This window comes from Xenopus laevis, chromosome 2L (assembly GCF_017654675.1).
Source record: "Xenopus laevis strain J_2021 chromosome 2L, Xenopus_laevis_v10.1, whole genome shotgun sequence".
Classification (NCBI taxonomy): domain Eukaryota; kingdom Metazoa; phylum Chordata; class Amphibia; order Anura; family Pipidae; genus Xenopus; species Xenopus laevis.
The window spans coordinates 126,817,165-126,844,327 of record NC_054373.1 but is presented as its reverse complement, the minus strand read 5'-3'; the positions used below and the strand labels follow the sequence as shown (position 1 = coordinate 126,844,327).

General features: G+C 39.7%; 1 protein-coding gene across 1 annotated transcript; it reads left to right on the top strand.

The window, feature by feature from the left end:
* Positions 1-5,332: 5,332 nt before the first annotated feature.
* Positions 5,333-14,998, top strand: LOC121400030 (protein kinase C delta type-like). Its single transcript, XM_041582428.1, has 10 exons — positions 5,333-5,907; positions 7,351-7,533; positions 8,067-8,173; positions 8,670-8,834; positions 10,734-10,825; positions 11,637-11,699; positions 12,151-12,289; positions 13,328-13,519; positions 13,836-13,964; positions 14,526-14,998. Exons 1-10 carry the CDS (start codon positions 5,754-5,756, stop codon positions 14,634-14,636), a joined length of 1,335 nt encoding a protein of 444 aa, XP_041438362.1. The 5' UTR covers positions 5,333-5,753; the 3' UTR covers positions 14,637-14,998.
* The last annotated feature ends 12,165 nt before the right edge of the window (positions 14,999-27,163 follow it).

Genomic DNA, 27,163 nt, shown 5'->3' with positions numbered 1-27,163 from the left:
GAATAATTTAAGGTAGGAAGCATTAAAGAAATAAGCCCACTAAAAACTCCCTGTATACCCTGCAACAAATATCAGTCACTTTAAGGGAATCAATGAGGTGCCAACATTAATGAATTCTTATTGATACATATGGGGGTTACTATTGTTTTTTTTTAATACAGGTACAAGATCTGTTATCCAGAAAGCTCTGAATTTGAGGATGGCCATCTCCCATAGACTCCATTTTAATGAAATAATTAAATTTTTCCTATTCCTTGATCCCAGGTAAGATATAATTAATCCTCATTGAAGTAAAAATAATACTGTTGGGCTTATTTAATGTTTAAATATGTTTTTAGTAGACTTAAAGGGGTGGGTGACCTTTAAGTGAACTATTAGTAAGTTATTGAATGGCCAACTCTAAGCATGTTTTCATGTGGTGCTCATTTATTTTTAATATTTTTTTAGTTTATTTGCCTGCTTCCGATTCTTTCCACAAAGCATTCCAAAATCCACAGAAAAACTTAAATGTACAAACATTAAGACACACCTGCAGTATTTTAATCCAGTGCTTCCCTGGGCACCGGACCCTATCGCACCTTCCCCCAAGTCCCAATGCACACGTGCGGGAAGTGATGTAGTACACATACATGGTAAGCCCCAATACAGATGCACATTACATCACTTCCTACCACACACACGTTATGGTCCCCCGGATACCACCCCACCTCCACAATGGTGGCAGGGAGAATTTCTTTTTTGGGGGGGTTTGCCATATAGGTACTCTTAAAGCCAACACGCTAGGCATGGGCTCACAAGTGTTCATATATAATATGGCCCTGCAACAGAGAGGGCTCTGGATCCAGCTCTGTAAATTCAGCTGTATGGGAGAACCATTTAGGTGCAGCTCAATCTCCCAAGTGAATTACAGTGTAAGTATAGCATAGAACTAGGAATTCTGTCATTTGGATCTGTATACCTTAAGTCTACTAAAAAAGTATTTAAACATGAAATAAACTAATCGGATTGTTTTTACTTCAAGAAAAGAAACTGTTTTATTATTATAAAGAAAAGGGAAATCGCTTTTAAAAAATGTAAATTGTTTAATAAAAATAGAGACTATGGGAGACGACCTTTAAATAATTCTGAGCTTTCTGAATAAAGGTTTTCTGGATAATGGATTCCATAACCGTATTAAAACAAAAAACTATAGTAACCCAAAATGTATCAATTAATGTTGGCACCTTAATCACTCCCTTATTGTGTTTGATATTTGTTGTCTGACTCTCCAGGGAGTTTTTAGAAGGCTTATTTATTTAATGCTTGCTTTATTTAATGCTTGCTACCTTAAATTATCCCCTCACCACTTCTGGGTGAAAGAGGTCAAGGCCAGTGGCGTAACTACTTACTGAGCCCCCTGTCGGGCCCTCCCCCTATGAATTGCATGCCGGACTAGTGACGGTATGTGCGCTGTACATATACAGACAAGCACACAAATATTCACATGTATACAATCACACATTAAATACAAAGAAAATCCCAAGCAGACCAGCTACAGAACCATCGCTGCAAACTTATTGAGCACAAGCCAAAGTAGCCGTGTAACCTACAATATAAATATATATATATCTCAGTGTAACCTACAATATATTTATATCCCCATGTAACCTACACTATGGGGTAGGGATGCACCAAATCCACTATTTTGGATTCGGCCGAACCCCCGAATCGTTTGTGAAGGATTCGGCGAATACCGAACCGAATCCGAACCCTAATTTGTATATGCAAATTAGGGGTGGGAAGGGGAAAACATTTTTTACTTTCTCGTTTTGTGACAAAAAGTCGCATGATTTCCCTCCCCTCTCCTAATTTGCATATGCAAATTAGGATTCGGTTTCGGTTCGGCCTGGCAGAAGGATTCAGCCGAATCCGAATCCTGCTAAAAAAGGCCGAATCCCGAACCGAATCCTGGATTCAGTGTATCCCTACTATGGGAGTTATTTATCAAGGTCCGAATTTATCTCAATATCGGCTGCTAATACTCCGATATAACACGCTCGGGTTTTTACCCCTCCCACCACCCCTAGTTCTTTGGGAAATTCTTTCACTGTGTGCCTACTACCAACAACTGAGTACATTGGTATAAGGGGTTAGTTAAGTGGAAAAGTGAAATTAACTCCTTATGTTGTGATACATACACAAAACATTCTCAGTGTGTTCTGGTGCCTACGACTTTAGCATTGTACCTCGGCACACAGCTATATTTATTTCAATAGTTAACCAGTTCCCTTTTACCAAGTGCCTACTGTCATACATCTGTAACCCTTTTGAAAACCATTTGGTGGTGTTACCTGATGGTGCTTACCTGATGGCACGGGACAACCCTGAGCCACTCCACAGTGGTATTGGGAGAGACTGGGTACTTAATAGTGCAGTGCCTCCACCTAGTGGGATCCAGAAATGCACCTACGAGTGTCCCCACTAGGAACACAGCAATAAAACACACACAGTATTTGTTAAACTGAATAAATGTTTATCTAAAATAAATGGCCAAATAATACAGGCAGCACTCCTAACCAGGTGACAATATGGCCTCACTATCTGACTAAGCAGGCACTAACTCCCTGCCTAAAAAGAAATTCAAAGTCCTTTAATGTATTCTCAATAACACAGTCTCTGAATCTTCAAGCGCTCCTTTAGGGTACTGTCCCTTTAAACAGACTACTCACTCCAAAGGTCTCTTTGGATGGTAAACGCAGATCCTTCAGGCTAGTCCAGCACTTGCAGCCCTGCAGAGTGACTACCAGCCCCTTTGGATATTCAGTTGGAAATCCACTGCTGATGCTGGTTTCTCCAATCTGGATTTCTTTCCCACTCACTGTCCCTCTAGGCACAGTATCTGGCATCCCTGTGCCAGCCTAATCTGAATGTCTGCTTTTGGTGGGGCCTTCCAGCTCTCTTGGCCCACCGGCAGTTCCTCTCTCTCTCTCTCTCTCTGTCCACCGCGTAGTTCTCTCTGCCAGGCTTTTCTCTATTGCCAGGTTCTGCTACTTCCTCTTCCTGCCAGCCACTCACTAGCTGCTGTGTAATGATCACTGTACAGCTGGTTGCTAGGCAACAGATTATAGCACACAGACACAGGCTCTGTGCCTGCTCCCTTACAGGGATATCTGCAAGTATTTTGCACTACTTCTCTACACACCCTACACTTCAGCACATTGTTATGAACAATTAAAAGTTAAAAATACTAATAATGTCTCCTATTCAGAGCTCCATCAATACTGAATTTGTGTGCCTACTACCGTAGCTTCCTACCGCGGCACACGATTGTAATGGAGACATAGAATGAGCATAAGAATAAAGCTTTACCTAGCGTTGGGAATTTTTACCAAGGATTAGGATGCAAATAAATATTATTGCTGTATGTATTTTTTCTCCCTTTTCTAATTCAGGTATACATGCGTATACACCCACATAAAAGAACTACAAAGGGGCCCGGCGTACACTTCAAACTGATGGCCACAACTTGGTTTACCTCCCTCCCTCTTGGCCACCTTTTTTAAAGACACCTCTGAAGAATCACAAAGAGAGGGACTGTAATATATATATCTTTCTAAGGTAAACCATCTGGCTTTGCACATCTTTGACTCTACTAAGATCTTGGTACAAGTATGGGATCTCTATCTGGAAACCTGAGATAAAGAAAGCTCCACAATACAGATATGGGATCTGTTATCCGGAAACCCATTATCCAGAAAGATCCCATAGACTCCATTTTATCCAAATAATTCAAATGTTTAAAAATGATTTCCTTTTGCTCTATAATAGTAATAACACGATACCTTGTACTTGATCCAAATGAATCATTATTGGAATCAGAACCAGCCTATTGGGTTTATTTAATGTTTACGTGATATTCTAGTAGATTTATGAAGTTATAAAGATTCAAATTACAGAATGATCCCTTATCTGGAGCACCCCAGGTCCCAAGCATTCTGGATAACAGGTCCCATACCTGTACAGGAATATAATAAATCCAATGCTGGCAAAACAATTATATTGGGATTACTTAATATTTAAATTCATTTTTTAGACACAAGTTCTGTGGATCCAGATTATGCAAACACAAATTATCCGGAAAAGTCTGGATAATAGGTCCCATACCTGTACTATAAATAAGGTATAGACAACTACATGGTTAAAATGTCTACTTATAAGTGGTTATTGGGGAGCCCAACTTTACCCACCTCCAACCTATCTGTTTATGGAAAAGCAAAAAATAGGAGAAGGGCATAAATACTAAAGCATTATCCCTTTCAAATGATGGTATTCTTGCCCCTCATTCTGAAACAAGAAAACAAGCTTGTTTTTTGTTAAATACTTGTTTTACATTTTAACATGTTCTTAGGATGAGATGAAGTCAAATATAGAGATCAGAAAGGTGCTTGATATTACTGCACAGTTTGACTTGAGACAAGCTACACATTGCCGCATGCCATGTGAGTAACTGCCGAATTTGTCAGTTAGGAGCAAGCTGTGGAGTGTAGAGGAGTTTGCAGCCAGAGCTTAGAGAAGATTTTGGATAATTTGGATTTCAGGAGAGGAGAGTTTGGTGATAGATTTCAGGAGAAGAGAGTTTGGAGGTAGATTTCAGGAGAGGAGAGCTTGAAGGTAGATTGTAGGAGTGTTTGAAGACAGAAGAAGGGAGTTTGGAGGCAGATATCTGGAGAGGAGAGTTTGGAGGTAGATTTCAGGAGAGGAGAGTTTGGAGGTAGATTTCAGTAGAGGATAGTGTGGAGGTAGATTTCTGGAGCAGAAAAGTTTGGAGGTAGATTTCAGGAGAGGAGTGTTTGGAGGCAGGATTCAGGAGAGGAGAGTTTGGAGGCAGATTTCAGGAGAGGTTTGTTTGGAGATAGATTTCAGGAGAGGAGAGGATAATTTGGAGGTAGATTTCAGGAGAGGTGAATTGAGCAACTGCCGTTTTTGTCAGTTAGGAGCCAGCAGTAGAGTATAGGAGAGTTTATAGCCAGCACTTAGAGAAGATATTTAGGATCATTCGGATTTTAGGAGAGAAGAGTTTGGAGTTAGAATTTAGGCGAAGAGAGTTTGGAGGCAGATTGTCGGAGAGTTTGGAGGCAGTTTTCAGGAGAGGAGTTTGGAGGTAGATTTCAGGAAAGGAGAGTTTGGAGTTAGATTTCAGGAGAGGGAGGAGAGTTTGGTTCTAGATTTCAGAAAAGGAGCATTTGGAGGTTGATTTAAAGAGAGGATTTGAGGAGAGGGAGGTTTGAGGAGAGGAGAGTTTGGAGGTTGATTTAAGGAGAGGATTTGAGGAGAGGTGAGTTTGGAGGAAGATTTCAGAAACGGAGAGTTTGGTGGTTGATTTAAGGAGAGGAGAGGTGAGTTTGGAGGTAAATTTGAGAAGAGGAGGGTTTGGAGGTTGATTTAAGGAGAGGATTTGAGGAGAGGTGTGTAGATTTCAGGAGAGGATAGTTTGGAGGTAGATTTCAGGAGAGGAGAGTTTGGAAGTAGATTTCAGGAGAAGGACAGGCAAGTTTGGAGATACAGTAGATTTCAGGTGGGGATTTCAGGAGAAGATTTAAGGAGAGTTTGTGGGTTGATTTCAGGAGAGGAGAATTTGGAGGTAGATATAAGGAGAGGAAGGTTTGGTGGCAGATTTCAGGAGAAAAGAGTTTAGAGGTAGATTTCAAAAGAAGATAGTTTGGAGCAGTGGAATTTATAAATTGTAGTTGCGTCCAATACACTAAAGAACTAAAATGGCACACAACACATTAGAGATTAGCAGCAAGAAAAGACAGCTTCAAAGTAAAGAAGAAATAGAAAATAAGAAAAAAATCCGCTTTGAAGACAGTAAGAAGACACCCGAAGAGAGTAAAGACCACAGACACACCACAGAGGAAGATGCTGCAGGTAATGAGATTACATTTTATGAGACCTATTTGTAAAGCTGATAAATAATTAGTTTAGAGAAGCAGAGTCTAAATGGTCCAGGTTATTAAAGGATGTTTCACCTTTTAGTTAACAAAAATATGGCCAATTTGAAGCAACTGTCCAGTTGGTCTTTCTCTTCATTATTTATTTATTTATTTTTTTTCAACTTTGTGTTTATTCAGGTTCTTCATCAGATACAGAATATCAGAAAATAGCTGTAATTTGCAAACCTTTCATTATTTATTTTTTATAGATTTTTGCCTCAGTTTTTTGACTCTTTCCAGCTTTCGAATGTTTGTCAATGACCCCATCTACAAAACAAATGCTCTGTACTGCTACAAATGTATTGTTATTGATGCTTTTTATTACTCATCTTTCTATAAAGGGCCTTTCCTATTCATATTCCAGTCTCTTATTGATATCAGTGCATGGTTGCTGGGGTAATTTTTACCATAACAACCAGAAAGCTGAAACTGCAAACTAGAGAGCTGCTGATTAAAAAGCTAAATAACTCAAAAACCATAAATTATAAAATAGAATGTAAACCAACTGCAAATTCTCTCATTATATCACTCTCTACATAATAGTTAACTCAAAGGTAAACAATCCTTTTAAATAAGTGTATGAGATCTTGGACTGGTTCCTTTACACCCGTTTCCCATGATGTTGCTGGATAGTAAATTCCAACATTCTTTAACCTTGATAATATGTAAAAAGATTCTGGGAGTTGTAGGCTAGCAACAACAAAAGAAAACAGGTCTCTACACTATTTCAAATGACTGAAATCCTTCATACGTCTTGAGATATATTTTGGCCATTGCATATTTAATCTTACTCCAACAAATTACCACTTTTGGTTTATAAATAGTGGAAATTTCAGGGTCAACAACTTGAGAGATTTAAATGCAGAATCATTTATCTCTGACCTGTAGTGATGGGCAAATTTGCGCTGTTTTGCCGAAAAATTCGCGAAATCCGCGAAACGGCGAAAAATTCGCGAAACGGCGCCGGCGTCTCGTTTTTTCGACGTCGGCGTCCGTTTTTTCAAAAAAAAAATTTTAACGGCGAATCGCGCGAATTCGCACCTGGCGAATAAATTCGCCCATCACTACTGACCTGTACACATGGGCCTACAGACTGCAATAATATAATGCTGGTTTGTACCAAATTAATAGTTACACTACATTTCCTAAATATTCATATCTGTATAAAAGTAAAATAATACCACTAACGCAACATTTTTACTGTTGAGATTTACACATTATATTGTATATCTATTAGCATAGGCAGAGAATAATGAAGATTGACAAAGGTTTAGTCTCCCCAAAAAGAGGCCAGCCATATATCCATGTCATCATCATGTATTTATTTAAGTTACAAGTATTTAACAAACAAGGATAACAATACATTTTTTCCCACTAGAGAGAAGTGGCCACGAAGCAAAGAAGATACAACTCCAACTAGAGGAAGAAAATGAAAAGGGAATCGGTGCTGAAGACATCAAGAAGACAGCTGCACACAGACATAGCACACATAGGAAGAATAGAGACCATGAAGACTTGAAGAAGACAAAAAGATCAAGAAGTCCAGATGAGGACATAGCAGGTAAGAGAGATTGTTATAGTTGTTGTATAGCCTTCCCCTTGTTTTAAATATAGACGTTTGTATATCTATTCTCTATTAAGTCCTGCCTTAATCCATAGGTACTTAAAATAGTTTATGTGTGTGTGAAAACCCTGAATGATTGGTTTCATTGCTCAGAACAGAAGCAATACTTAAAGTTACGGGCAGTCATTGGCCAAGAAGGTAAAGAATGGGATCACAATTCTGCAGAGATGCAATCAATAAACTGATCACTCAGATCAATGCAATCTGCTCCTCATTCTGAAACAATCAATCATATAGCCTTCAAATATACCTAAGTGAGTCAGCTTAGGTAGTAAGGTGACATGTTAGATGCTCTGTTTAAAGTCTTCAGTGAAAACTAGGCCTAATACTCTACCTGTATTTAAGTTATACCATTGAACAGAATGTTTTCAAAGGCTAAAAGTACCAGGATGGATGCAAATATAATTTGTAACATGATGAGTTTGTGTAGTTTGATGTATTGTTGACAGGATCTTGTTTTATCCCTTAAGGTCCAACTGAACAGAAGAAGCCTCGTATAGAAGCTCCAAGACCACCTCACCTGGACATAAAGAACTACACCTTCCATACACAGCTGGGGAGTGGTGGCTATGGCAGGGTGAGTTGAAGCTTCTATGTCATATTTCAGCTCATCAGGTGGTCTGGTTAATTAAATATGCAAACACTGTGCTGACAGCCGGGGCAAATACTTGGTTGCCTCAAGCACAACACAGGTTTCTTCCAAGCAAATATGCGGTCTTGCCACTGATTTTATATGGAACCGTTGCACTCACACAAGTTAATAATTTTGGAGGGTGTGGGTAAACATCCCATTTTAGAGAGCTGGTTCATATTGACAAGAAGTCTGAGGAGCTCTGTATAAGTTAGATTTAAATGGCATTTTTAATATAATCTTAATGATTTTCCATTATTTGACCAATAACCAATAACATGCCTCAAAATATAGACTGAGCAGAGATTCCTTCTATTTGCTGATACTACAATCTATTAGCATTAGGATTAATTATTTGTATTTAAGTACAATCCATTAGCATGCCAGATGTTTTTACTAACAGTAATCATTAGCCTTACATTCATGTTTTTTCTGTTCTTAGGTGATGCTGGCTTCTTTTCCGGGCAAAGATAAACCTGTGGCCGTTAAGATCATTGCTAAAAAGCAAAATGAAAAGGACCAAGCCATCTTAAAAGAAGTTTGCATAATGAAGCTAGCAACCAAATGTGATTTCATTTGTCCAGCATTCGCAGCTTTTCAATCTCAGGTACACTTTTCTGAAGACAATGTTTTGAAAATTGGTGTAGTGCACATTACTATTCTATATAGAGGGATTTTGACATTTATGAGTGAGCTCTTGGTCTTATTTACAAATCCTATGGACAATAGTGCTGGAGCATGGAGCACTTGCACCTGTGGGACTTTGGTACAGGCTGCTGAATACCAGTATGACAGGTGTTAAGTACAGGGCTCTTACAATGGCCTCAAATAAAAAGGTTTTATTGGTCCTTATATTTGAGGCTGTATGGTTTTAAAAGTATAGCTATTTTGTGTTACATAAGATGATTGAGGATTTTTGTATGCAAGAGGCCTGCTTTCCTCTGTACTGGGCCCATGCATTAAAGGGATTAAGTTAACCTTTAGTATATAATAGAATGGACAATTCTAAGAAACTTTTCAATTGGTCTTCATGTTTTCTTTTCTATAGTTTTTGAAGTATTTGCCTTCCTCCTCTGACTCTTTTCAGCCTTAAAATGGGGGTCACTATCTAAGAAATAAATGCTTGGCAAGGCTACAAATATATTGTTATTGCTGCTTTTTATTACTCAAACTATTTGTAAAGCTGATAAATAATTAGGAGTTGGGAGCAGCAGTCTAAATGGCCAAGGTTATTAAAGGGATGTTTCACCTTTTAGTTAACTTTTAGTATGTTATAAAATGGCCAATTCTAAGCAACTTTTCAACTGGACTTCCTCTTCATTATTTATTTTTTATAGATTTTTAAAAAATATTTGCCTTCTTCTTCTGACTCTTTCCAGCTTTCAAATGGGGGTTACTGACCCCATTTAAAAAAACAAATGCTTTGCAAGGCTACAAGTGTTTTTATTACTCATCTTTCTATAGAGGACCTCTCCTAATTATATTCCAGTCTCCTGTTCAAATCAGTGTATGGTTGCTAAGGTAATTTGGGCCTAACAACCAGATTGCTGAAACTGCAAACAGGAGAGCTGCTGCATAAAAATCTAATTACATAGTTACTGGGGTAGCTTTAGAGATGCTTCTGGCCCACCAGCCACTTGAGGTAACAGACCTGATACTGCCTCCTCATCCTCTTGGGCTCAGACTGGTTATGCCCAGTTGAGGTGTGATTGGTAAAAAAAAGAACACAGTGGCTCTCTAAACTAGAAGAGTCAAATTTCTCATTTAAAGAACAGTGCATGAGGAAATTAGTGAATCAGAATCTGCCTCTCATTAAACTCACCTTACTAGCCAGAGGCTCGCTGAAAAGATTTGAGAAAATATGAAGTCCATGGTGGGAAGCGGGGCTTGGGGGTCAGGGCTCCAGAACATGAAAGGTAACGTTTATTTATACTGTCAGCGGCATAAATCCTTACTTCTATCTAGAACCTGATGCTACTGCCCAATATGTTGATCATAGGAATTTAGGAGGCAACTTTCAAATCTTAATGTACGACTGTTTGAACTGTGTTTTAAATCTTGAGTGTATCAATCACATTACTACACGAATTTGTATGTACAAGTTTTATTCCAAGCTCTGTAATGGTAGAGTGGATAGCTGGTACTAGGATTTGTGCACAAGAGTGAAGGTTCTAGGAGCTGTGCATGGCAATGAAGGTGCTAACAGCAGACCTATACTGAAGTTTGAGGAAGGAGCAAAGTTAATAATAAAATTTGATTTGATGATTCTTTTTTTATTTACGTTCACTTATATTTTGCCTTAAATGCACAATATAAAAAATGATATACCCCTGCTAATATTAATGGCTATTTGAAGTCACAAAGGTAAATCTCTTAATCACGTAAATCATGTGCATCAAATATTTACATAATTATAATAATTGTAATAGGTGCTTCCCCCATTAGGATAGATTGTCCGTGCTCCTACTGTATGTGTCATGCTGTTCTTACTTGTCTTTCCAACCAGGTTCAAGCTTTTATCGTAATGGAGCATGCCAGCGGGGGAACTCTTCTGAAACAGATCCGCAGTCAAGGAAATCTGACTCAACGCAGAATATTGTAAGTATCTTGTAGGTGCTTGTTATAGAAGAGTCACCAATGTGGACAGCTAGAAATGAGACGTACATGCAGTGTTGGACTGGGACACCAGTGGCCCCCCAAAAAACCTTAGACCAGGGGCCCACCCTCAGTATTATTTTCTTCTCCTCACTCAACCTCTATTCTCCTATTCTCTTTTCTTTACTTACTATAATCTATTGTTCCATCTATTTAGCCCCTTTGTTCTTATAGAAATAGGGAATGGCCATGAAATCTGCCAAATGTTTAGAAGCATGAGAGCCCACTGACACCTTGGCCCACAGGGAGTTTTTCTGGTTTCCCGATGGGCCAGTCCGACACTGCGTAGATGCTGTAAACAAACTGGGCAAATTATATAATATAAGGAGACCATGGGTAGATCAAAACTGGAGACTTTATTTTAGTTACTGTGAACGTTAAAGCAATAACTGGCTTCTAATTATATCGATAGTTGACCTTTAAGTTATTGTTTAGTATGTTATAGAATGTCATATATATATATATATATATATATATATACTCAAAATCTACCCATACTTTTTTTTAAGACAGATGATCAATATTTAAAAACAGGGCTCTCAGTAGCTAAAGAGAAAGAGGAATGGTGCAAGTAAAATGGGAAAAGAAAGGAATAGAATTAAAAGAAGAAAACAGCGGGGCATGGGAATGTCTTGGAAAAATGGGTACTTAGAGTACCCAAATTACATTTTTGGATTAAATCTGTAACGATGTTGATGTATTTGAACATAATTTCTTGTTTAAGAAAAAAGCTGTATTTCATTTTATTTTTAAGGTTCTACTCAGCAGAGATGGTAGTCGGCCTTCAGTTTCTGCATGCCAATGGAATCATTCATCGGTAAATAAAGCCTCATTTTTTTATAGTCCTATCTGGGCATTCACATGGTTTTCCAAATAGTCTTGAACCAAGGTTAGATAGATTTGTCTCCCTCTTTCACATGATGCCACATTAAATTGTCGTAATAGTCTCACAGGGATTCAATAGGATTGCAAGGTGTGTCCACACTGCCCACCCTTGCAGAAAAAGACCTAGCGTCTGTAAGAATAAAAGGTATTTGGCTTTTGTGGCATTTATTTTAACATAGCTCAGCCCTGCCTATGTTATTTTATCCAATAAATATACCCAACCATATTCCCTTCCTTAAATTTACCTGAAGAAACTTATTTTTAAGCATCTGCATGATATTGCTTTGAATTAATGTGTTCTGATTTATTAACATTTGTCCCTTAACTTTTTTTTTTTCTGTCCATAATATCAACAAAATTTGTTTCTGCTGTCTGTATTCCAGTGACTTCAAACCGGACAACGTTCTTCTGGATGCTGAAGGCCATGTTAAGATCTGTGATTTTGGGCTCTCTTTAGAAAACACGTTTGGTCCCAAAACCCACAGTGGAGGTGCAGGAACATTTGGATTCCGGGCCCCAGAAGTAAGGATTTTATTCAAAGTAGTTTTGGTCATTATGTTGTGATTTTAGCATCAGATAGAAGCAGGTTTATGGCTCCTACTGTAACTAGCTATTAGATAGTACTTTGTCCCAGTCACCAAAATCATTGAGGAAATAGTGAGTGTATGCACAAGACATATTGTTGGCTTTACATGTAAGGTAGTCAGTTGTGTAACTTGGTTAGTTCTCAGAAACAATCAAATTATACTATTCTTAGATAATTAGATTTAATGCCACCATGATATGTGACTGTGACTGCATTAAGGTCCTTGAACAATCGACAAATTGTAGGAAACAGTAGATAAAGTTTAGGCAAGCTGTAGCGCTTCTATATCTTACTGCTTGTTGGACCTGCTGGACCTGTTACCTATCTATGAGTTAGTGATACTTAAAATTTTTCCAAAACATGTGAGATGTACGTTATTCTATAACAGAACAACACAGATGAATATTACACATTAGATAGTACCTTTGTCCCAGTGGCCAAAAATCAATGAGAATGCAAAATGGAAATAGGATGGAGCACACAAATTCAGCAGCTTTTACTGCAAAAGATTTATTAAGCACAACATGTTTCAGATCTTCATGGATCCTTTTTCAAGTGTGACACTTGAAAAAGGATCCATGAAGATCCGAAACATGTTGTGCTTATAAAATCTTTTGCCGTAAAAGCTGATGAATTTGTGTGCTACATCCTATTTCCATTTTGCATATTACATTGGTCGGACTGGTGTGGCCTAATCAGGAGAGAGAGCAGCAACAGATGGTGGAATTTCGTTAGAACAAACCTGCCTTGTTCAAAAATCAATGAGGGCCTGGTGAATATTGAGAAGGACTTATGGCTTGATAATTAATATAAATGCATTGTTCTATCCCTCTTGTACATTTCTTTGTGCAAGTTTTGATTGTTAGACTATTTAATTCTTCACAGGGTATAAATGTTGTGCTAAATGTTATAAACTACTTCACTTAAAATGTAATTTCACTTTGATAACTAATCTTGTCTTCACTTCTCTGAAGGTTATGTCACAGATGGATTACAACGCGGGAGCAGACTGGTGGTCTTTCGGTGTCACCTTATATGAGATGGCCACTGGCAACTTGCCATATTCTGCAAAAGGCAACACAAAAGAACAGCTTCATCAGGTTCTACAAAGGCAGCCCTATTATCCATCATATCTCTGCCCAGAATTGCAAGATCTTTTGTGCAAGGTCAGTATGAGCCGCAAAAAGAAACAACCAAAGGAGTAGTTTACTCACTAATGGAGATGTTCAGGTATAGATATTATGTAGCTGGCAAAGTTAACTAAGACATGTATTAGATATTGAATTATTTAAACAAAAGGTGAACAGAATGCACAGTAAAGGACCATCTAGTATTTCTATTTATCGTCTAGTCTGTTCTTAAACCCACTTCTGGAATCCTGGGGTTAGTAAAAGTAAATGCAAATTAGAGAGTTGCAGGTTAAAAACTATTATTAACAGGATATATACTAAAGAATGTTTCATTGTTCATATATTTCTTTAGCTACTGAAGAACGAGCCTGACCAGCGTCTTGGGGTAAACGGAAACATCAGAGAACATCCATTCTTTGCATGCCTCGATTGGGAAGAAGTGGAACAACGTAGACTAGAGCCACCTTTCAAGCCAAAAGTTGTAAGTACCATACTGAACCAAACAGTAAGACCATATTGCTTTATAGTAAGTTACATCAGGGCTGCTGCTATGTGAACTCATCCAGCACCTATTAAAAATGTTCAAAAGCAACATAGTATTGTGCATTCAGGCATCCAGTTTAGATAGGCTTCCCCCTCACCTGTCCCCTAATTTGCTGGTCATTCAGATGGGCATGTTAGTAAGTGCTGGCAGGTGCAACATGCAATAAAGCTATGCTTTCCATCTACCTATAGTATGTGGCCCCTACACTTCTCTGCCAGTGGAGAAAATACCATTACTATACCATACCACCCCATGTCTATAAGCAGTGACATAAATGGCACCCAACTGTCAATGTTTGATTGTTAACCTTTTCCAAAAGCCCAGGGTTTGGGGATACTGAGTTTGCCTCACCATGGTTAAATAGAGCACTTGCCTTCATTTACATAGGGTAGTGCCCCTAACATATTTTCAAATCAAATCCTTGGGTCTAAGGAAAATGCATACAAATCTGATTTAAATACTGATTATTCATATTATTCTTGTTTTCCATCTATTTAGCGACCTATTGAATATTATGGAGAAAAGAAAATCGAATTTCCAACTGGTGACTCCAGCGAGAGCCGAATGCTTGAAGATTTTTCTTTCCTTGATCCCAACTGGCAGGAGTGAAGCAGTTCTGTGTTGCCAAGTTAGTAACATGGTGAAACCTGTAACATCTAATCACAGCGGATAGAGTTAGAACATCGATTCTTCGTCAAGTCTTCATCTGTTAGTTATAGTTTAAAGTAGTTAAAACTATAGTTAAAATTATACATTTAAATAAAAATACTAATCCACCACCATCATCACCACCATAAAATAAACATGGTTGATCCAGGGACCAAGTCCGATTGCCGTTTTGGAGTCAGGAAGGAATTTTTTTTCCCCTTTGGGGCCATGGCTTCAGAGGGGATTTTTTCGCCTTCCTCTAGATCAACTAGTGGATAGGGAACTATAGCAGCAATTTATTAAAAATCTTTTATTGCCACCTACTTCTGTGTGTTGCTGTGTGACTTTAAGTGATAAGTTTAAAGCTTTGTGATACTTTAAAAGAAAGTTTTATCTAACACAGGCAGATGTACCATGCATTTTTTACGTCAAAAAATAATGAGCAGGAATGAGCTGGAATTATATTTTTTATTATTAAGCAACATTTTATTTTGGAGTTACATCCACTTTAAGCTAATGCTCAGCATGAAATTTGCTGCCACCAAAGTGTGTAGTGTGTAGATGTTTAGATGTGTAGAAGCCCATATCGTTCTGGCACTTATACAACCATTTGTAAATGTGTATGTCTGTACATTTAAGTCCCCTAATACAGGCAAATAATTTCTCACACCTTATGTACTGATGAATAGAAGGATAAAAATCTAGGTAGGTGGTAGTCTATGTCCTTATTAAAAGATCATACTTAAGTGGTCCTTTATAAACACAGCCACATTGCTACATTTGTCATACTAGAATGGATGCAAATGTTGAATTATCTAGGCTATACATTAAGGTAATTACATCCAAACATGCTCCTTGTATTTCACATAGTTGCGCCAAGCACCATTGCATGCCATCCTTTATGGGTAAATGGTGCATTATGGGTAAAAAATGCCAATTTGCATCCAGAAGTATAGGTAGATGGCACATATATCTATATTAATTTATATAAATGTAGGTATCCTGGGGGCAGAAAAAGATAAACCCAGCCCTTCCCCTATTTTCACTACAGTCAGTAAATTTCGGTACAGTATCATGAATTATTAGGGGTTATTTATTTTGCAAAGTGCAAAGTATCAGTGCGGTGCTGAACCATTTTAGAGAAACTTGTGACTGTCACACTGAATACAATGCTGCTTGCATTTGGTAGATTTGCATTTATGAGGGGCAGTGGCATGTAGGTGTCCTTGTCCCTGTTGTCTTTGATTGATCCAAAAAGTGAATTTAATGATTTTTTAGAATTACTTTAATAAATATGGTTAACTAGCTAACAAATGCAAGGATTGCATTATTTGTTAGACAGGAGTCCCCCCAGACAGATGACAGGCCTGAAGGATGAATGGTGAGGACCTCAACAGAAGGATATTAAAAAAAAACAAGGAAAATCTAAAGTCAGGATGAAGCTACCCTCTGGTCATGGCAGAGTCAGACTGGTGGTTCCCTGCACATGCTTTATCACTAATGTCCTTTGCACCTTTGCAGCCATGAGGGGGGGTCAGGGGGAGTGCAGAGTGCGCCCAAACTTTACTTCAAGGGCACTAGGGAGTGGAGTGGTTCTGAATCGGCGGGGCTCACCAGGTTTTTACCCAGAGTACTGCTGGGCCAGTCCAACCCAGGGTCACTGGGTGTCATGTGAGCTTCCTGTTAAAGAAACCAATTTGGGCTTTAAAATGTGGCCTTGGAGACAATGCAATTTTGCTATAAGTCCTAAAGCTGCATGCTCACCTTCTCTTGATTATCTAGTCTTTTAGCACATTACTTGTTTCAGTCTTTCTCTTAACACCCAAGTGTATGGTCTGGTCACAAATTCTGCACTAAGAAATGTAGCAAGGCATGAGATATGAGGCTGGGAGGAAATTAAGGCAGCAGTCATGCTATCCTATGGTAGGTTCTTTCTCATCTCTATATTCTCTGCACCTAGAAAAAAAAAGAAATCTACAGAGACAGAATTAGTAATGCAATGCGAATGGCTGACTGAGCCAACTCTAATTTGCCGTATGCCTCCAATAAGAAGTTCATTATAAATGATTCAGCCATTTGAAACACTAATATATGCAGGAAAAGTTCTCTCACTATTAGTAATGTAGTTACAATAACCTTTATTTAATTACATTTTCATAGCACACTTTATTCTGGGATTAAAAGCAAAATCTTTGGAACTGGTTTTTCATTGACAGGGAATTGTTTTAGTTTTTTCCTTCTTTGTATGATTTTGTTATAATAGAAGCAAGGGGTTTTAAGTGTTTTCTTGGGTAGCACTAATTACTTTTTGAAGAGAGCATTGACCAAAACAGTAACACGTTGCTGACAGTTAGTTAACATTACTGGGGTTTCTGCACTACTGTGTAGGTAGATACACACGTAGGAAAATAGAAGATAGAAGTTGCGCAAGGCTTTATGTGCTGAACATATTTGCCGCTAGTGGAGCACCTTTTAACTCTGCTTTACAATTGAAGCACTAACAGCCCTAGAGTATAATATTCAGGGGTGATGCAAAGCTCTTGATTCTGGATCCCCCTCAGTGATTGGATGTGTGTCCACAGTCTGAGATGGAGTATGGCCCAGAATAGATCAAGCTGATTAACAAGCCAAATTGGGGGCTAATGTTTTAATAATATATGTTTACCAGTCCAAGATACTAAGGCATATTGAGCTGAAACTCCCAATAGGGAGTTTTAATATTTCAGAGAGTGTGAGTAGAGCAGTCATTCCCATGTTTGTTTTATTAAATAAATTATTGTTGGAAATGTGCCCGGTGTTTATTAAAAAAATAATCTGTGCAATAACCACTACCTCCCATCATAGTGTGGGTGTTCCATGATCACAGTCAGACTGGGTCTGCAGGACAGTAAGAAAATACTTGGTGGGCCCCGGCACTTGTGGGACCCACCAACGCAGATCCCCTCCCTGCATAAAGCCTTGTTTGGTGCTGCCCTCTGACCTCCAATCTGTCCCTGATTAAAGCCAAAGGAAGAGGAAGGTACACTGAGGGGGTTACAGCTGGGGTGGAGGGCCTGGGTGGGCTGTGGGGACACCTGAAGCATCAGCCTGGCTGGGCCCCGGACCCCGCAATCTTACGCTGCCCACGGTGGGCATGTCAGGTATCCAAAGAGCATCAGCACCACCACCAAAACTTTTGCATATTATTTTGGACACTGTCACAACACTTGGTGGGCAACCAGGAACTTACATAGCAACTTTAATATTATTGGTTTCCCAATCTTCCAGCTACTTATCTTTGCGTCTGTCTCTCTAAGAAGCTGACACAATGAGAAGTTATATATAAAAGTATAAATGCTTTAGGTTGTGGTAAATGACCATCCTCAAAACAATTTAAAGGAGCACAGGATCCTCTAATGAAGCTGTAGAGAAAAACATCAGGATATGGCACACAAATATTGTGTGGCGCCATGCTGCAGCACATGGTGTGCCTGAAACATACGGATCAAGTATCACATGGACAGAATACAGCGTTTGTGCAGGGATAGGACCTTGAAGGGTTTGACTGGGATATGTTGTAACTGCAATCGTTTTGTACATCTCAGGTTAATATGCTGATTATCCATTTTCCATAGTAATTATACTGGCATGTCTGGTGTTAAAATGCCAATTATCTATTTTATTTAGTGATTATTCTGGCTCGTCTGAGGTTAATATGCTTATTAAGCATTATCTGAAGCAATTATACTGTCTCATCTGGGGTTAATATGTTGAATGTCCATTTTCAATAGCAATTATACTACCATAGCATCTAGGGTTGAGGCAGTGTGCCATTTAATATTGGGTTGGGGAAGTGTGCCATTTGATATTGGGATGGGGAAGTGTGCCATTTGGTATTAGGATGGGGAAGTGTGCAATTTGATATTGGGTTGGAAAAGTGTGCCATTTAATATTGGGATAGGGAAGTTTGACAATTGATACTGAACTGGGGAAGTGTACCATTTGATATTGGGATGGGGAAGTGTGCCATTTGATATTGGGATAGGGAAGTGTGACAATTGATACTGAACTGGGGAAGTGTACCATTTGATATTGGGATGGGGAAGTGTGCCATTTGATATTGGGAAGTGTGCCATTTGATTTTGGGAAGTGTGCTATTTGATATTGGGATGGGGAAGTGTGCTATTTGATATTGGGATGGGGAAGTGTGCCATTTGATATTGGGATGGGGAAGTGTGCCATTTGGTATTAGGATGGGGAAGTGTGCAATTTGATATTGGGTTGGAAAAGTGTGCCATTTAATATTGGGATAGGGAAGTGTGACAATTGATACTGAACTGGGGAAGTGTACCATTTGATATTGGGATGGGGAAGTGTGCCATTTGATATTGGAATGGGGAAGTGTGCCATTTGATATTGGGATTAGGCAGTGTGCCATTTGATACTGGGTTCGAGAAGTTTGCCATTTGATATTGGGTTTGGGAAGTGTGCCATTTGATATTAGGATGGGGAAGTGTTTGTCATTTAATTTAAGGATGGGAACGTGTGCTATTTGATATTAGGATGGGTTAATGTGCCATTTGATATTGGGTTTTGAAGTGTGCCATTTGATATTAGGATGGGGAAGTATTTGCCATTTGATATAGGGATGAGGCAGTGTGCTATATGGTATTGGGTTGGGGAAGTGTGCTATTTGATATTAGGATGGGGAAGTGTGCCATTTGGTATTGGGTTGGGAAAGTGTGCTATTTGATATTGGGATGGGGAAGTGTTTGCCATTTGATTTAGGGATGTTGAAGTGTGCCATTTGATTTAGGGATGGGTAAGTGTGCCATTTGATATTGGGATTGGGAAGTGTGCTATTTTATATTGGGATGGGAAAGTGTGCCTTTGATATTGGGATGGGGGAGTGTGCCATTTGATATTGGGTTAGGGAAGTGTACAATTAGATATTGGGATGGGAAAGTGTGCCATTTGATATTGGGTTGGGGAAGTGTGCCATTTGATTTTGTGATGGCGAAGTGTGCCATTTGATATTGGGATGAGGCAGTGTGCCATTTGATATTGGGTTCGAGAAGTGTGCCATTTGATATTGGGGTTGGGAAGTGTGCTATTTCATATTGGGGATGGGAAGTGTGCCATTTGATATTGGGATGGGGAAGTGAGCCATTTGATATTGGGATGAGGCAATATGCCATTTGATATTGGGTTCAAGAAGTGTGTCATTTGATAATGGGTTAAGGAAGTGTGCCATTTGATATTGGGTTTGGGAAGTGTGCAATTTTATATTGGGATGGGGAAGTGTGCCATTTAATATTGGGATGAGGCAGTGTGCCATTTGATATTGGGTTCGAGAAGTGTGCCATTTGATATTGGGGTTGGGAAGTGTGCTATTTCATATTGGGATGGGGAAGTGTGCCATTTGATATTGGGATGGGGAAGTGAGCCATTTGATATTGGGATGAGGCAATATGCCATTTGATATTGGGTTCAAGAAGTGTGTCATTTGATAATGGGTTAAGGAAGTGTGCCATTTGATATTGGGTTTGGGAAGTGTGCAATTTTATATTGGGATGGGGAAGTGTGCCATTTAATATTGGGATGAGGCAGTGTGCCATTTGATATTGGGTTCGAGAAGTGTGCCATTTTATATTGGGTTTGGGAAGTGTGCCATTTGATATTAGGATGGGGAAGTGTTTGCCATTTAATTTAAGGATGGGAAAGTGTGCTATTTGATATTAGGATAGGTTAGTGTGCCCTTTCATATTGGGTTTTGAAGTGTGCCATTTGATATTAGGATGAGTAAGTGTTTGCCAGTTGATATAGGGATGAGGCAGTGTGCTATTTGATATTGGGTTGGGGAAGTGTGCTATTTGATATTAGGATGGGGAAGTCTTTGCCATTTGATTTAGGGATGTTGAAGTGTGTCATTTGATTTAGGGATGGGGAAGTGTGCCATTTGATATTGATTGGAGAAGTGTTTGCCATTTGATATTGGGATGGGAAAGTGTGCCATTTGATATTAGGATGGAGAGTGTGCCATGTGATATTGGGTTGGGGAAGTGTTTGCCATTTGACGTTGGGATGTGGAAGTGTTCCATTTGATATTAATATGGGGAAGTGTGCCATTTGGTATTAGGATGGGGAAGTGTTTGCCATTTGATTTAGGGATGGGGAAGTGTGGCATTTTATATTGGGATGGGCAGTGTTTGCCATTTGATTCAGGGATTGGGCAGTGTGTGTGCAATTTGATTATAGTATGGGGCAGTGTGCCATTTGGTGCTGTGGCAGTCACTGTACCATCTAATCTGTTTGGATTCATTAACAGTGTTGTTATTGTTGGGAGAATTAACCTCTGAAATACTACTGCTCTAATAGCTAAACACATTAAATCAAATTACTCAATAGATTAATAGAGGTTCCTGCACTCTCTTAGTTATGTTTTTACATAAAGAGATAGTTCACGTTCAAGTCAACCTTTAGAAAAGTCAATTCTTAGCAACGTTTCAGCTGGTCTTCATTTTTTTTTATCGTTTTTAAATGATTTACCTTCTTCTTTTGACACTTTCCACCTTACAAACAGGGACCACTGACCCCAGCAGCACACAAACTATTGCTTTGTCAGGGAATGTCTTTTTCCATTACTTATCTTTCTAGGGTAATTTGGACCCAACTACCAAAAATGCAAAACTTAAATAATTTAAAAAACACAAACAATAGAAAATGAACACCAGCACTCTCTATATCATTTTAAAAGTTAAACCCCTTTAATGCAAGTCCCTGGACCATAAACAGGAAGAAGGAATAACCACACACACTAAAGTTGCAATGCTCTTAGTCTATTTTTCTCGGTACGGCCTTACCTGCCAGTGCAGAATGACTGGGGTTAATTTGCTCCTCTCTGGAGGCAGGACAAACTAAGAACTGTTTCTTCTCCTCCTCTTACTGTGTCTCCACCTCTTCCTTCAGTTTTTTGGCTTGTCCTGCCTTGGAGGCAGCATTTTTCCTTCTCCTAAGAATTAGAGCTCCCTGCCTAAATCTTGGTAGAGCCTATTATTCACCTAAATACGTAGGTAAGTATTACAATTGGGTTGAGTCTACCATTGCTCCCTAACTATTACAATTGTGTTTTAGTGCTCCCTCCTGAGTGAGGTATCGAGTGCTCCGCTGCTGATTGCATGGGTTGAGCCCATTATCAACTGAACAGTGCACCAGAGTCCTCCAGCCTAGTTGAGCCCTGGATTACTGACTAGCGTGCTCCCCGTGGTGATCCCTAGATTGTCAGAAGTGCATAGATAAGTTTGGGACGTGAGTTCGGTAGCCATCTTGGAACTCCCTATCTATAGTTCCCTTGGAAGTGGCCATATTGGAACTCCATATCAGCTAGGCCTTGCAAGATACTAGCGCAGTGTCTGTGACATCCCAGATAACGCAAGATCACATTCACACACTCTCGCAGATGCCATCTTAGTTCTGGAGTGCAGTTAATCATACGCTCATTCTCCTAAGGAACTAACTGGTGTCGCGCACATCCCGCAATGGCTCCGGCAGATGAGGAACTCCTCTCCCTTATTGAAAAGATCAACCTTTCAGATAAGCCACACAAATTGAAGGCTAAGGTCAATAAAGCACATAAAGCAGTTGCATATTCCAGAGAATACCAGAGAGATGGGGAACTCCCTGCATCGACATAATGGCCACATGGCTCAATACCCAGTTAACTTGTTTCATGGCAAGAATGAATTATCTACAATCAGGAGTGGATGTACTAGTCAGTCACTGGGTAGGCAAGCTTACATATGCATTTCCACCCATTCGGTTGATTCCCAGACTGTAACAAAAGATCCAAATCGAAGGTATTCCGACCATAGTAATGGCTCCATACTGGCCGAGACACACTTGGTTCACGACCCTTATACAGCTGTCCATGGACATACCATGGGTTCTGCCACAAATTCCAAATCTTTTTTGTCACAAGGTCCGATTGTCTCAGAAAACATTCAAAGACTAAAATTAACGGCATGGCTATTGAAACCTAACTCTGGCATAACTGTAATACCAACGAAACTAGCATCACAAACTACCTTAGAAAGATGGATAGTTTAGGCCATAGCTCAAGCTTACCTTTCATAGTGTAAAGAACCACCCTCCCAACTAAAGGCACATTCCACAAGGAAAATAAGCGCTTCTTGAGCGTTCCACAACCAGGCATCTATGGACATGATTTGCAAGGCTGCAACATGTAGTTCCTTGCATACCTTCTCCAGATTTTACAAAGTAGATGTACTAGCTTCAGCCAAAGCAGCCTTTATCAGGAAGGTGCTGCAAAGGTAGTTCCTAAGTTTCTAGTTTCCCCCTCTTTTTTTTTGGATGGCTTTGGGACATCCCCAGTCATCCTGCACTGAGAGGTAGGGCTGTAGCAATAAAGGAAGATTTACTTACCGGAAAATCCTTTTCTCGTAGGCCCGTACTGTCATTGCAGCATTCCATTTGCAATCCGTAAATAAAGAATTTTTGGAAGAATTCCTGTAGTCCTGTGTGCCATCGGATGTCGCTGAATTGCAGCATTCCACCCATATGGCAGGGGTGCCGGGTATATCTTTGCTGCGCATCCTGAGTAGGATAGTTAGGGTTCTAATTGTTCTCCACCTGCAGGCTTTGGTACAAAAAACTGAAGGAAGAGGTGGAGACACAGGAGGAGGATGAGCAGAAACAGTTCTTAGTTTGTCCTGCCTCCAGAGAGGAGCAACTTAACACCAGTCGTCCTGTACTAACAGTACGGGCCTACGAGAAAAGGATTTTCCAGTAGGTAAATCTTCCTATTATCTGCATGGATGTGCCCTGTGGTAACAATGCAGCTTTCATTTTCCATCCCATCCCTCTCCATGTTTGCCATTTATCCTGCCTGTAAGACCAATGGTAAGGAGTAATCACTGCATATCAGGCTTGAAAACAAAGTAGATTACTTTTTGGCCACCTTTTCAATATATAGGTGGGATTTGTTCAAGCCTTACATTGGGAATGCTGTGTACATTCAAATAAAATGCCTCAGTTACTGAGGCATTTTACAGGTGCATAGAGTAAAATATTTTCACAAAGCTGCATTTTCCCAGAATTCCAGCTGTGCTGACCTGATTCTAGTTCATTTATTTGTATGTTAAGAATACAAGAATGCAAAACTGACTCGTGTTTCTAAATGAAGCGCATCATGAAAAAAGAACATGTCTCGGCTCAAGGCAACTATGCTCTTAACACTTGTTGGAAGACAAGTATAGGGACCCATAGGATAAATAGCCATATGGCTTTAAATCCCTTCACTTCATTATTCCCTAGTTACTAGGCAGAAGCCCATGTATCTAGTTATGCTTATTAGCATATTTGTATTATTGGTCCATAGACGTACGACCACTTCCTGCCTCACAGTGTTTGGAAAGGGGTGGATATTTCCTCTTTGTCCTGCATCTGTTGAACCGGGTGGATGTGTCTTTGAGCCTGGGATCAACAAGGCCCAGCGGTTCTGCCCTAAAGGGACCCTTTTGTGGGAGGTGGGGGACCCCATGATCAAGGTTTTAGTCAGGGGGGATAGAAGAGAGTGGTTCTTCCCTAGGCTCTGCTTTCTTAAGTGAAGGACAGTACCAAATATATGCTGTATTTCTATGCATATTGGGCATCAAACTGTTCAGTAGACCCTTGGCAATCATATTTAGGGTGTTTTACAGTGGTGTACAGATTCTCTGTTCTTCCCGTGATTGTGCCTGACTTTCAGGGTCGGACTGGGCTGGCGGGGCTCTGGGGAAAAAACACAGTGGACCCCCAGCTCTTGTGTGCCCCGCTGGCCCAGTCTTGTTCCCTGCGCTATTCTTCTTGACGCAGGTCATGGCAAATACAAGCTGCGCTTGGCTTGGGAACCCAGAGGGGGGGGCCCTTTACAGCAGCCCTAGTGGGCCCGAGTCCGGCCCTGCTGATATTTATTGATACCTCGATTGATTGATTGATACCTCATTATTTGCCTTTTTCTTCTGACTGTTTCCAGCATTCAAATGGGGGGGGGTCACTGACCCCATCTAAAAAGCAAATACTCCATGAAGCTATAAATGTTTTGTTAATGCTACTTTTTATTACTCATATTTCTAGTCAGACCCTTTCCTATTCATACTTCAGTCCCTTATTCAAATCAGTGCATTGTTGCTAGCGTAATTTGGACTCTAGCAACCAGATTGCTGAAAATGCAAACTGTAGAGCTGCTGAATAAATAGCTTAATAACATTAAATCCACAAATAATAAAAAATGAAAACCAATTGCAAATTGTCTCAGAATATCAATCTCTTTACATCATACTAAAAGTTAACTCGAAGGTGCACAACCTCTTTAAAAAAAGATGTTTTTTTCAAAACGTATCAGTTAATGGTGCTGCTCCAGCAGAATTCTGCACTGATATCCGTTTCTCAAAAGAGCAAAGTAATTTTTTTATATTTATTTTTGAAATATGACATGAGGCTATACATTTTGTCAGTTTCACAGCTGTCCCAAGTCATGTGACTTGTGCTCTGATAAACTTCAGTCACTCTTTACTCCCGTACTGCAAGTTGTAGTGATATCATCCCACTCCCTTTCCCCCCCAGCAGTTTAACAACAGAACAATGGGAAGAAAAGGAGATAGCAGCTCCCTAACACAAGATAACAGCTGCCTGGTAGATCTAAGAACAACACTTAATAGTAAAATCCAGGTCCCACTGCAACACATTCAGTTACATTGAGTAGGAGAAACAACAGCCTGCCAGAAAGCAGTTCCTTCCTAAAGTGCTGGCTCATTCTGAAAGCACATGACCAGGCAAAATGACCTGAGATGGCTGCCTACACACCAATATTACAACTAAAAAAATACACTTGCTGGTTCAGGAATTACATTTTATATTGTAGAGTGAATTATTTGCAGTATAAACAGTGTTATTTAGAAATAAAAAAAAATACATCATAAAAATCATGACAGAATCCCTTTAAGTGCACCAATGTAAGTGCAGAATTATTTGGTTTTTTCCAGATGCCTTTCTACTAGAATTGTGGACTGCAAACTGTTTGCCACTTTGCTTCACAGTGTAGAAGTACTAGAGCTTTTGCCTCCCCCCAAGTCCCAGCCATGTACACACACAACAAGGCTGGTTCAATGAAATATGGGACCTAAGGTGAAAGTGAAGCTTGAGGCCTCTAAATCCCAATATTTTTAGACTCTGCACAACTTATAAATATACAAGTAAGATCACTGTACAAATGGACAAAAACCATTAAGCGCAGACAATTGCTAACGAGTATATTAACCCCAGACATGCCAATAAGAAATGGACAATAAGAATAATATTAATCTTTGACATGTCAGTAATGAACATATTAACCCCAGATAATTCAGTAAGATCATTGCAGAAAATGAATAGATTGAAAGCATTATCTCTCATACTCTTGCACGAGCAGAATTCCACAGTGCTATGGCCATTTTTAACCTTTAAAAGCAGAGAAATATTGCCATCCCCACAGAAGGGGGTGGGCCCATTCCTTGTTACCCTTCCTTACCATCTACTCTGTTGTATGATTTTACCCCATGTGTCACACTCCTTAACTTCTCTCATGACCTTGTGTGCTGCACCTTGTTCCATCTCGCTTCCCATTATACTATACAGTACGTCCTCTTGCCTTCTTCAGTACATCACACCCCATACCCCCTTTTGTCTCTCCTACATATTACACCCCATATCCTTTTTTGCCTCCCACTGGACAGGGTGGGCGGCTGGGGCCCCCAGTAAGGTGATGTGAAGGTCAGCAGGGGGGCCATCAGGGTGACAGGAAGGTCAGTCAGGGGCCTTGCAGCTTGATGAGGCAGGTGGTGGGGAAAGCCCAATAGGGTGACAAGTGGGCAGGATAGGATGAATGAAAAAAAATGAAAGATGACCTTGAGTTCCACAGTGGAACACACAGCTTTATGTTCCATTATAAAGCAGAGAGACATTGTCCATCACACTGAAGGAGGTCAGATGAAGAGGCCCAGCAGTGTGAAGAGAAGGTCGGTGTGAGGCTCAGTAGAGTGATGGAGAGAACGACAGGGGACTCAGCAGAGTGATGAAGATTGCAGTGGTGCTGACGTGGGGGCCAACAGGGAGGGAGATGAGCTGTGTGCAGTGAGTGAAAAACAGCCTATTTATATATAAATTAGGTATATTTAATGTTTAAATGATTTTCTAGTAGATTTAAGGTCTTTTTTTTCTGAAAAACCCAGGTCCCCTGCATTCTGGATAAGTGATCCTTTACATGTAGCAGTTGGCAATAACAGCTCAAACATCAAGTGGAGTGTCTATTTAACTATAAGAATATCACTGCATAATAACAGTCTATACATTAGCCAAACTTATTGGATATATCTTTTTTGACGCCCATAGACTTTAATGGTTTGTCCGCGACATTTCGCCAGCGGCTAATTTTTGTCGAAACTAAACGGGTCAAATTCGCCCATCCCTAACTA